The sequence below is a fragment of the Aspergillus versicolor genome (genome assembly GCF_001890125.1).
Source record: "Aspergillus versicolor CBS 583.65 unplaced genomic scaffold ASPVEscaffold_7, whole genome shotgun sequence".
Taxonomy (NCBI): Eukaryota; Fungi; Ascomycota; class Eurotiomycetes; order Eurotiales; family Aspergillaceae; genus Aspergillus; species Aspergillus versicolor.
This window is the reverse complement of record NW_024467530.1, coordinates 762005-779742: the sequence shown is the minus strand read 5'-3', so window position 1 is coordinate 779742 and position 17738 is coordinate 762005. Positions and strand designations below refer to the sequence as shown.

Here is a 17738-nt window from a genome sequence, read left to right as displayed (position 1 = left end):
TCCATCATCGTCATGGACTGAGGTGGTCGTGCCTGCCTGCTGAGAAAGCATCAGGGTTGCACCTTCCTATCAGAGAAGCTTCCCGAACATTCGGTTATCAGAGGCAAGGAAAGAACGACCGCTGTACATACAGTTTCTGGGCAACGGCCGTTCCTTCTCTTTATACCTTGTTGACGGGTTGCACTTTCTATCTTTGTTGACGTTGCCTGACCTGACGTGGTCGTCCCACCCAGGGACATGGGGCTTGCGTGAGAATTTACTCTAACAGAGCTCCAACTGTATGTTACGTATGGAATCATATAAACTTTGCTCCTGGAAGTAATTTTTATTATTATTCAGGTCACCTGCAAGGTTATAACCCAGAACTTCCCCTCAGTTGCCCGTCCGCCACTTAGGGCTTTACGCAGTCCTATAGGTAATCTTACTTTCCAGCTAATTCTTCCCCTCTCCTTCATTGTTTCCCGCGCTTATGACTATTATTCCTGTTTGTTGTATAAGGAGATCTTTGCGTGACACTCTCCAAAGCGTAAACCAATGTTGGCTCAGCCATTTAGCCTACCTGGCTATAACTCTGAGTGATGGTGGTAGCCTGCCCTCCGTGACAGATTCTGCACTGCCTCGACAAAGGTATATCTGGGCTGTTTATGATTGAAGCCTAAGCTTATATGACAGTTGATACCCCCTCACTTTCGGACTGACCAAGGCATTATATGAAGGATATGGGAGAAAAGCCACCACTGTCTTTCACCGCTGTTCGAGAAGAATTGAGCAGTATTAGAATCTATGTTTCTAGATACTATTTGGAATGTGTTTGTTAGACCTTTCATAGTCCTAATTGCATTTAAATCTATCAAAGCTGTTATGATTTTATAGTCTAGACAAGCCTGACTGAGCACGCAAGCTCAGCAATCCGGTCGAGCCACTATACTTGGAAGGCTATATGAAGTCCGCGAAGCAGATTCCCTACCACACCTGCAAGTCATGTCAGTGTGGACATGTCGGCCACCATCACATGCAACACTATCCCGCCAAAGCCAGCATGGACGTCTCCTGGCTTCAACGTTAAGCCGAATCTTGGTTCATCCGCCGGTGGCGCCGTTCTTATACGGCAGGCCATCGTATATAAGCTTATTTATATTATGGGAATGAAGTCAGTGGTGCCTGGGATAAATAATGTGGCGAGATGCGGGTTACATAGCATGATGCAAGCCAACCCTGTCTTATCACACAGGCAGCTGGATCAAGCACTTCGACAAGGGTCTGGCCAATCGTCGATAGGCCGCAATTGCGCCCAAGACGCGAGGATGGCGCCTAAGCGTAAACAAGGCCCGAAAAAGCAATCTCGTCCTGGTTGAGGGGCCTGATGTGGGGAGTTGCTGGGAAGAAGCTCATTTTTCTTTGTTGTTGAGGGCCGGGGTTAAGCCGCTTTGGGAAGTCCGGGCTTTTGATTCGGCCTCGGAGTTTAACAGCTGCTCTTTCTTGTTGCGGTGACTTTGCTGAGTTTCCTCCAGGTGAACTCATGAAGCTGCTTTAGCTTCCTTCAGTTCTCGCGTCGTGTCTTGACTCTGTAACGAACCTCACGGCTTTGAAGTCAACATCAGCCATGTCGAGCCAACAACCCGTGGACATACCCGAGTCTTCGCAGTCGCTGCCCGAAAAAGACTCCCCAGATATCACGATCAGCGATGAGTCTAGAGCTCCTGAATATCCAGATGGAGGTCTGAGAGCTTGGGGCGTGGCCTTTGGCACTGCTGGAATCATGTTTTCCACTCTGGGCTATGTGAACTCTTGGGGGTATGCATACAAATACCTCTTCTTCCAGAACACAACTGACAGTCCAAAGTGTTTACCAGGCCTATTACCATACTCATCAACTGCATGGCGAGACTGCCTCAGCAATTTCCTGGATCGGTTCGCTCCAGTCGTTCTTTCTTTTCGGATCCTCCCTCGTCGGTGGCCCACTCTTCGATCGATACGGCGCGAAGGTCATCTACCCGCCGGCACTTGTATTCGTGTTTACCATTTTCATGACAAGCCTGTGCAAGGAGTATTACCAGTTCATGCTTGCTCAGGGCTTTCTCAGTGGTGTCTCGCAAGGTCTCATTATGTCACCCGCTATGGCAGCAACGCCCCAGTACTTCAAGAAGAAGCGAGGTACGGCCATGGGTATCGCCGTTGCAGGGTCATCCATCGGCGGCGTTATACTTCCGATTGCTTTGAATAGGATGCTCACCAAGACCAATCTCGGCTTTGGATGGTCTGTTCGCATTGAAGCCTTCCTCATTCTGGGGGTCCTTGCCGTTTCTTGCCCTCTGGTTAGGGCCCGGGTTCCCCCGCGGAAGAGCAATTTCCTGCTACCGCGGGCATTCAAGGAGTTGAACTATGCTTCGCTTGTCATAGGTTCGTGGTTCACTTTTCTCGGGCTCTACCCCCCGCTTTTCTACCTTCCATCGTACGGCATTGCCCAGGGCATGAGTCCGACGCTTGCCTTCTACCTGAGTGCCATCCTCAATGCCGCCTCGTTCCCCGGGCGTATCGTCCCTGCAGTTTTGTCCGATAAATTCGGCAGGCTCAACACCTTTGCCGGTGCTGGAATATCCACAGGCGTTCTCACCCTGTGCTGGCAGCGCGTCGAGGGCAATGCCGGGGTTATAGTCTTCACTGCGTTATTTGGCTTCTTTTCTGGGGCGATCATCTCTGGTGGAACTGTTGCTCTCACATCCTGCACCAAGGAGGCGAAGAATATCGGAACATACATGGGTATGGGCATGGCCTGTATTTCGATCTCGGGGTTGATCGGGCCTCCCATCAGCGGCGCACTAAATGATACGAAACTGGGCTATGATGCGATTTCGATATTCGCAGGTCTGGCCTCGTTGATCGGAGGTCTTTTTGTTTTCTTTGTCGTCAAGCCTCTGAGCGGGCTTGCGCTTTTGTCTCGGGGGTGATTCGCCTGTCTGTTGCCCTATTGGCCGGCAGCCACACCCGACAGGTTACCCGTATCTCGCAGCGGGTCTGTTATAGTTTATGTTACTCCGGTATGTTGATTGATACTGAGGGGCTATGAGAATTATGTTGTTATATTATGTTATAATAGCTTATAGTAATACAATTTCACTTCTTTATTCCAACGCTTCATCAGAACATGGCTATGGTATGCAAATATAAACACAAACATGGTTCAGAACGCCTTAACAGTATGAAATATCAAGCCCCCGCAAGCGCACCAACGATCTCCCCCGCGGCCTCCAGAGCGCCCTCTTTGGCCATCTTGACAGCATAAAGACTAACAAGCAAAACCTCCACCAAGAACTCATCTCCTTGAATCGCAGGCTCAAGCACCAACTCCCGATCCCTCCCTCCAACAAACTTCTTCCAACCCCCCACACTCGACGGCCCCCGGCTCTTATCATACGTCGCAAACACCCTCGTCTTCCCCTCATCCTTCAACCACATTTTCGAACTCAAATTCTCCTGATCCGTCACCCACCTATACTTCCCCCGCCCAGGGACATCAATGGCATAGCTATCCCCCAGCGAAGACGCCTTGAGCAGACATTTCTGCCCGCGCACGATGAGGTCGTATTTACTGCTGAATGTATGTGCTTTGACTTCCCCCACCAGCGCGGATGCATTATTTGGGTCGGACCCCCGCGCGAGTACGTAGTCCGCTTTGCTCGCTTTGGGGCTGGAGGTTAGAGAGTAGATTGGTGGGGCGGTAGCGGGTGTGCCCGACGGGTGGATGAGGATTATCTTGTGTGTTGAGGGGGATTGGCGCAGGACGAATGCCCCCGGTTTGGATTGTTGGTGAGGTTGGTGTTGGTGTTGGTGTGGCATGTTCATGTTCATGTTCATGTTGTTTGCTGGGCCTGGACCTGGGCCTGGGCTTGGATGGAAGCCGAATCTGTTTGGTGGGATGGGCCCTGGAGGGGGCGTGCTGTTGTAGGTATTTTGCGGGCCGTATGGTGGTGGTGGCGGAGGGTAGCCGTATCCAGGGCCGGGAGGAGGACCAGCATGGTAACCTCCTGGAACTGGAGCTGGACCGTATCCTCCGGGTACAGGCTGGGGAGGATGTGGAGGGTAGTTGAAGCCGTAGCCTGGGCCTCCGTGGTTGGGATTGGAGAAGGCAGCGCACATTTTGGTGATGCTTTCGTAGGTATAGTAGAAGTAAATAAATTAGGGCTGGCGAAGTGGAGGTGAGAAGAGGGAGATCCAGGGTCTTAATATAAGAAAGGGTCCAGTCCCACGCGGATAGTCATTGGATGGTTTAATCGCAGAGCTGAGCAGAATTATCGCAGCAACAGCCACAATAACGGAAGCAAGATCAGCTGTAGATGACGTCCCGTATAAGCAGAGCGGCCGATGGGACCAAAAGCGGATTAGGGTTGCGGCGATCGGGGCTGGGCAGTCTTGGCCATTTTTCTTGCCAGAAGAAAGGGAAAGGGTCCTGCTGACGTTGAGGGTGGATTTAACTTTGTCGCGCTGTTAAACTAAATGGGCTTGCTCGGCGGGTGCCTGGCGCTCGGTGACTCTATTCTGGGTGTGCTACAGGATGAAGTCTGCGGTGACCAGCACAAGCAAAAGATATACAGTTACTTCAGATGGAAACACATGGACTGTCTTTAAATATCTCTCCATTCTAGTAGCAAAAGTTGCAAAAAAAACCCCCACAATTAAAATAACTCTACTTAGAAGGACGCCGCAGATTACCACCCCGTACGAAATTCACTGGCTGGATGATTGTTGCGCAGTTGTGCAGGACCATCCCATCAAGACAGACTGTAAGTAAACCATTATCATCAAGAAGTTTCTCTAGGTGGGTTCGTTCCGAGCACGGTCTCTAGCCTCGTTTTCTTTGGCCTGCTCCATTAAGGCCTCCGCTAAGGCCTCATATGCGTCCTCCCTTTCCTTCACGAGAGGGTCAGACTCGGGCTCGGCCTGCTTCGTGGCCATTTCGGGTTCTTCGTTGACCCCCTCGGACGGCAGCTGTGAGAAGCTTGGGGCCTCATTCATCGCTTGTTTATATGAAATCTCATCATCTGGCGATAACTGGAACTTCAGCTGCATGTCATCTATTCCGCTGCGGACATCGGCGTGTTCTGGCATCAATTTGGTGAGTACCAAACACTTCTTCAACTCGTCATTCACTGCCCCTGAAATAGCCTTTGGGATCGCATCTATGAATTGTCTCAAAATCGACATTATTTCACCCACAGCCATGTCGACATGTTGCTTAGGCCAGGGGTTATTCTGACTCGCACGCTGTGTCGTCAGCATGGTGTCCAATTTGTCGTCCATACGGGCTATTTTCGACCTCAGTCTCTCTCCGAGAGATTCGCTCCCTGGTTGACTGGTCATTGAAAAGTCTGGCATGGGCGATGGGTCATTCTCTTCCGCGCCTGCAAACCGATTCAATGCCTCTGGGTCAACCTGAAAGTCTTCCAAGGCCTGCTGGTATGCCCGGGCGTGCTGCAGCTCTTCCCGGGCCTCATATAGCTCTTCCAGGACATCGTCTAGCTCTTCCACGGCATTTTCTAGCTCTTCTCCCAGGTCGTCAATCATAGATTGCCCTCGCAGTTGGGTTTCATGGAGCATTCCAAATAGAGTATGGGGTTCTTTGAGGTATGGCTGGAACGTGCTAGGTGTGACGAGAATGGGATTCCCATTCTCAGGTGTCAGTGTTATGGTGCGGGGAGGGGGTAATAACGGCATCTTGAGGCAACGTCGATGTGGCTGATCGTTTGAAGCGCTGTAGCAGGTGGAAATAAATGGTAGATAAGAAGTAGATGTGATGTAGAAGTAGATGTAGATGGAAGTAGATGTAAGAGTAGAAGGTGCAGAATCAGTGCGGACAGCTTTATATATTAGAGCCATGATCAGACGGAAATGTCTCTGACACAACTATTGAAAACCTTGTTTCTTGTATGAGTTTCTCGGTTGAAGCTTTCCAAGGTATAATCCAACGCATGATACTGGGGCCTGATCCAGGGACTCTTGTTCTCGAAGGTTCTTTGGAGATTTAACGAAGCTGTTAGACTGTGATCATATGTCATGTTAACCTCCGTGTTGTATTAAGTGTAAAGGTGTCCAGCAACAACAGCTCAGATGTGAGTTAAGTGATTGGGATAAGGTGCGTGGCTGGAGGCTGCGAGTGCGTGTGCATTGTCTGATAAGATGTCATCACAGGCTGAACTCAACGCCGAGTTTCCATTTCATTCTCACCATCGCCGCCTCATCCCGACAATCTCATCTCTGTCCTGCGGCATGGGGCCCGTGGTGTCGCTTTGGCTTCTGGATTACTTACAACCCACAGTTCAAGTTCTCCCCGCCCATCCTTGATTCCGATCGAACCGTCGAAACCATGTTCACGTCCTTTACGGGCAACTCTCGCCGCCCCCGACAGGTCAACCTCTCCGGCCGCAACAACAACCCCTTCGCCGCTTATCCCTCCGGCCGACAGAACCCGCATGGCTCGGGTCCGCAAAATACCCTCGCTATCGCACAGCAGGAACGCCTGGCCAGACAACAGGAGAGGGACCGGTTAGGGGCCACGCGAGTCGTGCAGCGGACATGGAGGGGCTACCGGAGCAGGAAGACAACGCATGGGAACTGGCGGGCGGAATGGGACGCGATCGAGGACAAAAGGACAGAGTCTCTGCCTTTGTTCGCCGACCTGGCAAAGCAGCAAGGCAGCGAGCTACAGGCCGCTCCCCCGTTTGGCACGGCGAATGCGTGTTTATCGCAGCTCCGCCTGCTGGTTCAGTTCTTTGAACAGCGAAATAGCGGCGACGTCGCTCGCTTGATATACTTCTCGGATGCATTTCAGAAAACTTTACACGAGGTGCCGTCGCTGGCTACGGAGGGGGAATGGACGATGCTTTTGAAGCGTCTGGCTGAGATAACGCTACGGGTGTTGCACTCGGCGGACTCGTCAGCTGTGCCCGCCTTTGCTGTACCACGGCTTCTGCAGCTCTTGGTGTTTCTCACGGGCCTTATCCCCAAGCCGATGGCGCGCCTTGCTCAGGAGTATTATTCAACCATGGCAATTCTGACCAAGAATTTTGTAACGATATCGGGTCGGTCGCCTCTGTCGAAATCCGATCTTATTCAGACTGTCCTTGCCTTGCTAATGCCTATCACTTCCGAGACCCTCACCGCGTATGAGTGGTTCGCTAAGAGCTACCTTACCCTCCCTAACCTCATGGAGACCTTGGGGTCTTTGGATATTCTGGCAAACAATGTCAACTATAAGCTATTGACGTCTGCCCTGGAGCCTCTACGTGTTGGCTCCGCTGATCGCAGCCAAACTTCCGATGGAACGGACTCTCGACTTTGGCTGCTGGCCTACTTCATCTATTTCAACAGATTCGCTTTAGGAGATCAAATCGCGAACCACTCCCCGGAGCTTGGGTTCGTCAAAGTCGTTTCAGAATTGTTAAATTCAACCGCTCTACAAATTACTCGGCGCCTGGAGGCTGAGGAGTCTGCGGATTTCGACGACGATAATAATAATGATAAGCAAGAATTCCTACTTCCGTTTATCAAAGATCAACTATTCAGCCTCGTCAACCCAGCGAGCATAACGGGTCTACTCTCACAGCTCCAACCCGCCCACCTATCCCAAGGCGAACTCGCAAACTCCAACTCTGATGCTTCGAAAGATGCCAAGGATCTCGCCAATTATGCTTTGACGCTGCTAAGGGTCTTCCCCCGGCGAGGCGATGATATCCGCATGTGGCTGTACTTGGGATCCGCTGCCTCATCGGACCGGATGGGTGGATCAACATCGAGGATTCCGGCTGTCAAATACTTTTGGCATGCATCGAGGTCTAGTAGGTTGTTCGCGGCGATTAGTCGTGACTCCACAAAGGTTTTGCCGTTACTAAAGCCTGCAAGCGCGGCATCTGGCTCTACGGACATTTCTCAAGCCGACAGGGACCAAGAATGGACCACCATCCTCCTTTTCCTCGAGTTGTATACTTTCGTCCTCAAGGTTATGGACGATGACGAGTTTTTCTCTAGCGCCTCCTCTTTCACTGCTTCTTCCAATGCGCGTGTGACTTGGACTAGGGAAAGCGCACTTCCACTCAACGATGTCAAAGAACTGACTGTCTTCCTCAAGAATCTTGCATTTACACTTTACTGGAACTCGGCTGATCTCACCGAAAACGAAACAGTCCTAGATGGTGGTGCGGGACTCCGAAGTTATTTCAATTCACTCACCCCGCAGTTGGATACGATAGGGAGTGTTAGGGATATAGAGAACAAGAACAAAGAGAAGGGGCTACCTGGTGTAACAGGAATTCCTCTCGATTACTTCAAGGGTCTTATTACAGGCCTTCTACGGATGGTCCACGAACGGGACTCACGACGAAAGTTCCTCCCCGAGCGTCACTGGTTGATGACCGACCGGTTCGACATGGAGGGATTCATCCCGGCCGTCGTGGCAGAAGAAGAGAACCGGCTCCAACTACAAGACGAAGATGAAGAAGACCCCGATGACCTGATGAGCGATGCTTATGATGAGCCGTCTCTTGGCCTTGTCGGAACGGGCTTTGCCCAACAAGCGCGTCGGATTGAATCTCTGAGACGCCGCCAGCAGCAGGCCGCTCGTCGAAAACAGCTAGAGGCTGTGGCGCCACGGCTGGAAATATTGAAGAACATGCCCTTTTTCATACCATTTGCGACACGGGTTCAAATATTCCGCGAGTTCATCTACCGCGATCAACTGCGCCGAAGACACGGGTTCATTGACCCGGATTCATGGCGGATGTCGGTGGCACAGGCGTCTATGGGCGCGCTTAATGGGCCACCAATGACCGACATCCTGAACAGACACCATGCGAATATCCGCCGTGAAAGTTTGTTCGATGATGCGTTTGACCAGTTTTATGAACTTGGGGATGGGCTCAAGGAGCCGATTCAGATTACATTTATTGACAAGTTTAATGCCCCCGAAGCGGGCATTGACGGAGGTGGTGTTACGAAGGAGTTCCTAACCAGCGTTACCAATGAAGCGTTCAAGTCTACGGTTGGCCTCCGGTTATTCGAAGAAAACGATCAACACCTGCTCTACCCTAGTCCTGTTGCAGTCGAGCAACGGAAAGAAAACCTACGGCAGCTGGGACTGAAGGAAAATACCTCCGAGTGGAACGAGCAGGTCCGTGACTTGCTCCGGAGGTATGAATTCTTGGGCCGTGTAATTGGAAAATGTCTCTACGAAGGCATTCTGGTTGACGTTGGTTTTGCACCGTTCTTCCTACTAAAGTGGGCTTTGACGGGCGGGATGAGTTCTGCTCAACGAGAGACTGCGTACCGAGCCAACCTCAACGATTTGAAGGATTTGGACTCGGAACTATACCAGGGTTTGGTAGGTGGAGTTTATTTCTGTGCTTTCAGTGCTTTGTTGCTAATTTGATCACCCTTCAGCTACAATTGAAGAACCATCCCGGAGATGTAGAAGACTTCTCGTTGAATTTCACCGTCACGGACACGATACCAACCCCAGATGGACGCAATCGGACCATCACTCGAGACTTGAAGAGCAACGGCTCCGATACGACTGTTACGAATCAGAATCGCCTAGTATACATATCTTACATCGCCCGCTACCGGCTTCAGGTACAGCCGGCCCTGCAGACGAATGCCTTCCTGCAAGGCCTGGGACAGGTCATCCAGCCATCGTGGCTCTCGATGTTCAACCAATCCGAACTGCAGACGTTGGTGAGTGGCGAGTCTGGTGATATTGACGTGATGGACCTGAGACGAAACACTTTGTACGGTGGCGTATACACAATAGGCGATGACAAAGAAGAGCACCCGACAATCAAGCTATTTTGGGAGGTAATGCAGAAGATGACAAACGAGGAGCGACGGAAGGTGCTTGGGTTTGTCACGTCGACACCACGGGCGCCGTTGTTGGGGTTCAGCCACTTGCACCCACGGTTCAGCATCCGCGACTCGAGCGAGGACCAGGAGCGGCTTCCTAGTACGAGTACGTGTGTGAACCTGCTGAAGCTGCCACGGTACAAGAGCGCGAGCGCGCTGCGGGAGAAGCTGTTGTATGCAGTGAACTCGGGGGCCGGGTTCGATCTGAGTTAGATTAGAGTAGACCATGAACAATTGAACGTTCATTCTACCTTGTTCTCCATATACTCGGTATTATCGTTCTTATCGCGGGAAGTGGCGCCAGCCCTAAAGCGGCGGCACGTCGGCCCAACGCGGACTAGCGCAGCCAAATCGGCCAGAAAAAATAAAAAATCCAGAAAAAAAGATCGGACCGCCTTCACGTTGAAGTTTTTTGTCTCTTTCTCTCTTTGATCTTCCTTTCCTCCTCCCCTCCTCAAAGACTCTCTTCCCTTTCATTCTTCTCTGCCATCCTCCCTTTTTTTCGACTTCTATCGGAAAAAAAACTCCAAAAAAAACCCGGAAAACTAAAAAAAAGTTAAATATCCCATCCTCCTCCTCGGATTCACTTATCTGAATCTATCTCTCTCCACTGTGCGGTGTGTGCGTCTTGTGTGGTTGAATTCCCGTTTCGTGCCGCCTCTGCCTCATTCCTCGTGATCGCGTCTCTTCGCATCGCCAAAAATCTTCAATTCGATTCTTACTGCCCTTCTCCGATCGTCTCTCCAGTCTCAACCGAGTCCGTACGTCCTCCGCTGTGCCGTTCTTGTGTTGTTGCGTTTCTTGGCTGCCTTTTCTATGTTGACCGCCTTTGCTTTCCCCTCCTTTCATTGTGGGATCGACAGAGAAAATCCTCCCCTGCGCATCTAGCCTGCGCTGGGTATGTGATTTGTCTGAGATGCCCTTTGATGTTTTTCCCTAATTACCTTGCTCATGTCTGGGCTTGTGGTATTGCTGTCATTGGCTGGAAATTTTGCTGCGGCTGATAAAACAATGATTGCTATTTTTGAGCCTGCGCAGCTCCTTTGCTTTGATTGAATAGTTTCATCGCTTCTCTCTCTTTCACGCATAGCCCAGGTTTACCAGCTTCCAATTTACTAACGCGTTTCTTGTTGATTGCAGTAATCTACCTTCAAAATGTCCGCCGAAGCCTCTACCACCCCCGCTCCCGCCGAAAACACCGCCAACGGCACTCCCGACAACGCCGCTGCCGCCGATGTTACCGCTGTCGAGGCCCCTGCTACCACCTCTCAGCCTCACTCGGCTTCCCTCTATGTCGGTGAGCTCGACCCCTCCGTGACGGAGGCTATGCTCTACGAGCTCTTCTCCTCCATCGGCCAGGTCGCCTCCATCCGTGTCTGCCGTGACGCCGTCACCAGACGCTCGCTCGGATACGCCTACGTCAACTACAATGATACCTCTCACGGTGAGCGTGCTCTTGATGAGCTGAACTACACCCTGATCAAGGGCAAGCCCTGCCGTATCATGTGGTCCCAGCGTGACCCCGCTCTGCGCAAGACTGGCCAGGGCAACGTGTTCATTAAGAACCTGGACAACGCCATTGACAACAAGGCTCTGCACGACACCTTTGCTGCCTTCGGCAACATTCTCAGCTGCAAGGTCGCTCAGGATGAGTTCGGTGTCTCCAAGGGTTACGGTTTCGTCCACTACGAGACTGCCGAGGCTGCCAACAACGCCATCAAGCACGTTAACGGCATGCTTCTGAACGACAAGAAGGTCTTCGTCGGCCACCACATCTCCAAGAAGGACCGCCAGAGCAAGTTCGAGGAGATGAAGGCCAACTTCACCAACATCTACATCAAGAACATCGACCCCGATGTTGAGGACGACGAGTTCCGCAAGATCTTCGAGCAGTACGGTGAGATCACTTCCGCCACTCTGAGCCGTGATTCCGAGGGCAAGAGCCGTGGCTTCGGCTTTGTCAACTACTCCACCCACGAGAGCGCGCAGGCCGCCGTTGAGGAGATGAACGACAAAGAGGTCCGTAGCCAGAAGCTCTACGTCGGTCGTGCCCAGAAGAAGCACGAGCGCGAGGAAGAGCTCCGCAAGCAGTACGAGGCTGCCCGTATGGAGAAGGCCTCCAAGTACCAGGGTGTCAACCTCTACGTCAAGAACCTCACTGACGATGTCGATGACGAGAAGCTGCGCGAGCTGTTCGGTCCTTACGGCACCATCACCTCCGCCAAGGTGATGCGCGACACCAACCCTGCTGAGCCTGCTACTCCCCCGGAGTCCGAGACCCCAGAAGCCAACAAGGAGAACGAGAAGGCTCCCGAGCCTGAGAAGGAGGAATCCTCTGAGGAGAAGGAGGGTGAGCAGAAGGAGGGTGAGCAGAAGGGCGAGAAGAAGCTTCTCGGAAAGAGCAAGGGCTTCGGTTTCGTTTGCTTCAGCTCCCCCGATGAGGCCTCCAAGGCTGTTACTGAGATGAACCAGCGAATGGTTAACGGCAAGCCTCTCTACGTTGCCCTTGCCCAGCGCAAGGATGTCCGCCGCAGCCAGCTCGAGGCCAGCATCCAGGCTCGCAACAACATCCGCCAGCAACAGGCCGCTGCCGCTGCCGGTATGCCCCAGAGCTACATGCAGCCTGCCGTTTTCTACGGTCCTGGCCAGCAGGGCTTCATCCCCGGCGCTCAGCGCGGCGGTATGTTCCCTCCTCAGCCTGGTATGATGATGGGTATCCCTGGTGGACGCCCCGGTCAGTACCCTCCCTTCCCTCAACAGGGAGGACGTGGTGTTGGCCCCAACCAGCAGATTCCCCCCAACTTCCAAGGCCTCCCAATGGGTGCCATGCAGGGCCCTGGTGCCATTCCTAACGGCATGGGCTACCCTCAAATGGGCCAGGTCCAATTCGGCGGTGGCCGTGGCCGTGGCGGTGTCCCCGGAATGGGTGGCCCCATGCGCGGTGGCTTCGGTGGTGGCCGTGGTGGTGTTCCTCTTGGTGGTCAGATGCGCCCTGGCCAGGGTGGTCGCGGACAGAACGTCGGACAGCCCGGACCTACTGAATCCGCCGGTGGACTCTCCGCCTCCACTCTTACCGCCGCTCCTCCCCAGCAGCAGAAGCAGATGCTTGGTGAGGCTCTTTACCCCAAGATCCAGGCCGCTCAGCCCGAATTGGCTGGTAAGATTACTGGTATGCTTCTCGAGATGGACAACACTGAACTGCTTGGACTGTAAGTTTTTTTTTCCTCTTAATCCCTTGTAATATCAATATACTAATAATGTCACAGTCTCGAGGATGATGAAGCTTTGCGCGCCAAGGTTGACGAGGCCCTTAGCGTTTATGATGAGTACATGAAGAACAAGACTGATGAGCCGGCTGCTGAGAGCAAGCCCAAGGAGGCCGCCGCCGAGGAGACCCCTGCTGAGGAGAACAAGTCGTAAATTTTGTGGACATAATACCTGGTGTACCACGGATTTGTGATTTCATGTTCCTGCGGGCTACCATGTCGGAATTTTGTCCTCCACGTTCTATTTTTGATGACATGACCTACCCATTGAATTAACGATTCATCTCTTTCTATCCGCATTCCCTATATCCCCTTATTATCCGCCCTCTACACTCCCCTATTTCTTTTTATGTTCAGATTTTTTTTTTATCCCTCCTGGTCCTGATATCCCTGGGTTCCCGACGTTCTTGTGTAGGACGGGAGAAAAGTTATTCGGATTCCATGGCTTTTTCTTTTTCCGTGACGAGAGGGAGGAAGTTGTGATGTCTTTTAGCTTCTTACCTGCTCGTTTACTACCGAGATTACACGAGTGTAATATAGACTTATGACTTCCTCACGGTTTTATTAGTCTTGAACTTGTAGTTGGTATATATATATATCCAGTATCTTTCGTAGTCATGAACATATGACGCGTCATTCATCAAATCCTAAAAGGTCGGATACTGCTGCCCAAACAAATCCATCAAACTATCAAAATTCCCCTCCTGCAACAGATCGACCATATTCATGTCCAAATCCAGTGACTGATCCCAATCTGCGTCCTGGCCAGGCACCGCAATACTGCCAGATAATCCGTAAACACCCAATCCATTATTACTGGCAATATTCCCCGCGAGACCGGGTATATCGACACCCTGGTTTTCAGCGGAATCCTGTTCTCCACTTGCAGAGTTATTATCAAGTTTCCGTCTCTTTCTTGTACTCGATGGTCCTGCTTGCGATTGAGATGATGATGCTTCCTCGCCGATACCTGGTAATGAAGTAGACTGGTCAGTGCCCGCAGTTGCTGTTGTTGTTGTATTACTAGTAGCTGTTGCGTTTGGGTTTGCTATCTCCTGTCGTCGAGAGACAGCGCGCAGAAGGAGTGTAAGTGCGTGGTGGCAGTGTTTAGCCGGTTCCCATTGCGTAGACATGACGCGGAGAATATCGATGCAGGATGAGATTTCACTTTCGTTTTGAACCACTGTTAGCTTCGTCCATTTTGAATGTTTTACGTAGGATAGGAGGAAGACGTACAGGACACCCTTTGCAAGAACATATTGTCCTAACTGACACGCAAACGCGAGGACCAGGCCGGCCATCCACGCGGCGGATAGGAAGCCCGGCCAGAAGAGGGCTTGGCCGGAGTCGCGCTGAGCTTTGAGGGCGAGGAGGATGTGGCGGGCGGCGGAGATGCAGGATTGGAGGGCGGAGGCGAATTCGGGGGTTGTGTTTGGGAGGCTGAGAGAGGGGCGGTGGAGGAGGAGGAGGAGATGTTGGTAGAGGATTGTGAAGAAAGGGGTGTAGTTGAAGGGGGTTTCGTCTATTGAGGCGGTCGCTGATGGTGGTGGTGGTGGTGATGGATGTGATGACTTGTGGAGAGGAGGGGGAGACGGGGGTAGGTCGAGGCTGTTCCACCATTTGTGGACTGAAGTTGTCAAGACGAGGACGGATGTCTGGGAGATGGAGCGGACGAAGATGGATTTGTGGAAGAGTTCGAGGGCTTCGCCGGTTAGTTTGCCTGATTCGACGTAACTTGCGAAGGGGGTTTCTTTTCTGGCTTGTTCGACTTCACCCTCGGAGCGGGATAGTAGTGTTGTTGAGGCGTTTGGAGGCGGGAGGTGTTGCAAGGGTTTGTGGACTTCTGCGCTTCCTGGGGGGCAGACGTCAATGTCGGAGTCTTGGACACCGAGGGGGAGGCCTAGGGCCTGGCTGAGGTAGCGGTCTAAAGCATAGGCAGACCAGAAGATGCGCTTGCGGAGGTGACGGTGCTGCGAGGAGGTAGAAAGCTCGCGGTATCGGAATGGACAGCGGTGCAGGCCTGCGTGGAGCATTGAGCGCAGCATGCAGCCGCCGACGGTGGATGCGGTGCGCAGGGACATGGTAGCTACCAGGTAGAGCTGACAGGCGAGCAGAGCCTGCAGAGAGAGAAGATCGTGCCGCGCTGTGAGGGGGCTCAGTAGAGTGTGTATACTGGCGCTGATGGGCGGTTGGATCCTGCATTCCTGAGGCAATGGGAGGCCAGGGCTCGTCAGGCTAGCTAGATGGAAGACGCATTGGAAGATCGTAGTCCAAGAAGCCGTGTGCTTGTTCCGCGATGGCTGGTGATTCTGCGACTGTGGCTTTTCGGAGTACAGAGACTCCATTGCATGCAAGAAGGTTGGCCCATGAATGAACGGGAACAGAGGATGCCAGACTTTGAAGTAGACCATCATCAGGTCGCGAGCCAGAGGTTGCGGCGGCGCCTGGCCGAGGATACAAGCAATCGAGGGGTCATATTCCCACTGTGAAACCGGCGTCTCGTGGGTATTTGGATGCAAATTCTCCTCGCTGCCGACGAGCGTGTCCTCCGGCTGCGGAAATTCAGTTGACGAGGAGCCAAAGGCGCGGCGGACAGTGTTGATGAAGAAGACGCCACTGGACGAGCCCACAAACTGGCTCTCTTGAGGAGAATGGGCTGTCAGCGAGCCAATCTCGGGGGTCTCCATTTTGATCATTTTATCATGGTGGAAAGTGATGAAAAAGAAGAAAAAGAAGAAGTGAGATTGAAGTTGAAGTTGAAGTCGAATGGGAGACCGGAAGATCTTGTTCCGATATACAACAACACAACACCACAACTGCTACAACTTCTACAACAACATTCTTAACTAAAGGCTTCATATTTCATACTTGGATATTTAAAGTCTGTCTATTTCTCCACACACTGCGTTCACCACGTCTTGCGTCTTCGCCTTCCCGCCCAGATCTGCTGTCAGGATTCCGGCCTCACACACTCGCTCAACACAGCCCATCAGCTTGTCTGCCGCGTCCTTCTCACCGATCCATGTAAGCATCTCTGCAGCCGACCAGAATGTTGCTACCGGGTTGGCTACACCCTTCCCAGTGATATCAAATGCACTCCCATGCACTGGTTCAAAGAGAGAAGGGTTCTTCCGTGTTGGATCCAGGTTACTCGAAGGAGCTACACCAATCGACCCAGCAAGTCCAGCAGCCAAATCCGACAGGATGTCCATGTGCAGGTTCGTTCCAACAATTGTGTCCAAGGAGTCGGGCTGGGCTACCATCCGAATGGTGATCGCATCCACCAGCATCTTATCCCAGTCGACATCTGGGAAGTCCTTGGAGACCTCCTCCGCTACTTCGTCCCAGAGAACCATCCCGTGGCGCATCGCATTGCTTTTAGTTACAACCGTGAGCTTCTTGCGCGGTCGCGAGCGGGCCGTCTCAAAGGCGAAACGCATGATGCGCTCGATGCCCACGCGGGTGAACATGGCAAGCTCTGTAGCTGCTTCCCACGGCTGGCCGATGTGGCTGCGGCCGCCTTGACCGCAGTACTCGCCTTCGGAGTTCTCCCGAACAAGTACCCAGTCGATACCGTTCTTGGCTGTGTTGAGGGGGGTCTTGGTGCCAGGGAAGGTCCGGACGGGGCGGACGTTGGCATATAATTGAAGAGGGCTGCGGATCTTCAACAGCAAACCCCAGAGGGAAACGTGGTCGGGGACATCTATCACTGTTAGACGGAGGAACCACTTGCAGAGGGAGGGAAACTCACCGGGATCACCAACAGCGCCGAAGAGAACCGCATCGAACTTGCGGAGAACATCCAAGGCATCGTCCGACATGAACTGGCCGTGTTTCTTGTAGTAGGTTGTTCCCCATGGGATATGGGAGAATTCAATCTGGAAGCCCAGCTTGGAGGCGAGCTTGTTGACGACCTCGATGGTGGCTGACACCACTTCCTGGCCAATGCCGTCACCTGGGATTGAAGCAATTCGATGCATCTTCTGTGTCGTATTTCTGGTGGTTGTTGTTGGTGTTCTGGTAGTGGGTGCATATAGCTCGTTATATAAGGTGGGAGTATATCGGTAGAACAATCTGCCTGATCTGTCCCGAGCCCCGCAGTCTGTATCCGCCATCGGACATGCTTCCAGTCTCTTCTTGGGCAACAAATCCGATAGAAGTCTCTAATTACATTGAGTATGAGTTCATGTCGACTTTACGGGATTGGTATTCCGAATTGAATTGAGATTTCCGATGTTGGTCGTGGGACGCAGTCATCCACTACCAGTAGTCCCGATCTCGCATGAACTGCAGCCGGGCTTGTATGACTTTCTCTTAGCAGCCATAGCCCAGAGACAAGCACAATAAAAATGAACACCATGTAGATATATTCTTCAGTTTGCATGTTCACATTAGTGCCGGACTCTCAAGTCCGCGCCAGGAGTAGAAAACATACTCATTGCCCATCTTGACTGGAAGCATCTCAGGAAACAGAAGAACTTGGACGACGTCGGTGCTAACCCGCACCCTAGGACTTACGGTATATGGATGCATTGAGTTGACCTACTATCGACGTGGTAGCCACATATAAAATGGATACCACTT

The 17738-nt window shown here is 52.3% G+C and overlaps 7 protein-coding genes across 7 annotated transcripts; 3 read left to right on the top strand and 4 right to left on the bottom strand.

Annotated features, from left to right (window-relative positions):
• Positions 1-1603: 1603 nt before the first annotated feature.
• On the top strand, positions 1604-2948 carry ASPVEDRAFT_54392 (MCT family MFS transporter; the record flags this gene model as incomplete). Its single annotated transcript, XM_040814926.1, has 2 exons — positions 1604-1794; positions 1844-2948. 2 exons carry the CDS (start codon positions 1604-1606, stop codon positions 2946-2948), a joined length of 1296 nt encoding a protein of 431 aa, XP_040669929.1.
• Positions 2949-3067: 119 nt separating this feature from the next.
• On the bottom strand, positions 3068-4408 carry ASPVEDRAFT_43631 (uncharacterized protein). The gene has a single exon (XM_040812864.1). It carries the CDS (start codon positions 4135-4137, stop codon positions 3208-3210), a length of 930 nt encoding a protein of 309 aa, XP_040669928.1. The 5' UTR covers positions 4138-4408; the 3' UTR covers positions 3068-3207.
• Positions 4409-4614: 206 nt separating this feature from the next.
• On the bottom strand, positions 4615-6060 carry ASPVEDRAFT_43630 (uncharacterized protein). Its single transcript, XM_040812863.1, has one exon. It carries the CDS (start codon positions 5872-5874, stop codon positions 4813-4815), a length of 1062 nt encoding a protein of 353 aa, XP_040669927.1. The 5' UTR covers positions 5875-6060; the 3' UTR covers positions 4615-4812.
• Positions 6061-6361: 301 nt separating this feature from the next.
• ASPVEDRAFT_136132 (HECT-type E3 ubiquitin-protein ligase) lies at positions 6362-10101 on the top strand (the record flags this gene model as incomplete). Its single annotated transcript, XM_040807265.1, has 2 exons — positions 6362-9370; positions 9430-10101. The coding sequence occupies 2 exons, from the start codon at positions 6362-6364 to the stop codon at positions 10099-10101; spliced, it is 3681 nt and encodes a 1226-aa protein (XP_040669926.1).
• Positions 10102-11043: 942 nt separating this feature from the next.
• Positions 11044-13308, top strand: pab1 (polyadenylate-binding protein; the record flags this gene model as incomplete). The annotated part of the gene is made up of 2 exons (XM_040817719.1): positions 11044-13097; positions 13155-13308. 2 exons carry the CDS (start codon positions 11044-11046, stop codon positions 13306-13308), a joined length of 2208 nt encoding a protein of 735 aa, XP_040669925.1.
• A 415-nt stretch (positions 13309-13723) lies between these two features.
• Positions 13724-15841, bottom strand: ASPVEDRAFT_196268 (transcription factor domain-containing protein; the record flags this gene model as incomplete). Its single annotated transcript, XM_040809209.1, has 2 exons — positions 13724-14321; positions 14391-15841. 2 exons carry the CDS (start codon positions 15839-15841, stop codon positions 13802-13804), a joined length of 1971 nt encoding a protein of 656 aa, XP_040669924.1. The 3' UTR covers positions 13724-13801.
• Positions 15842-16017: 176 nt separating this feature from the next.
• On the bottom strand, positions 16018-16984 carry ASPVEDRAFT_43628 (isocitrate/isopropylmalate dehydrogenase family protein). The gene has a single exon (XM_040812862.1). The coding sequence runs from the start codon at positions 16973-16975 to the stop codon at positions 16031-16033; it is 945 nt and encodes a 314-aa protein (XP_040669923.1). The 5' UTR covers positions 16976-16984; the 3' UTR covers positions 16018-16030.
• Between the last annotated feature and the right edge of the window lie 754 nt (positions 16985-17738).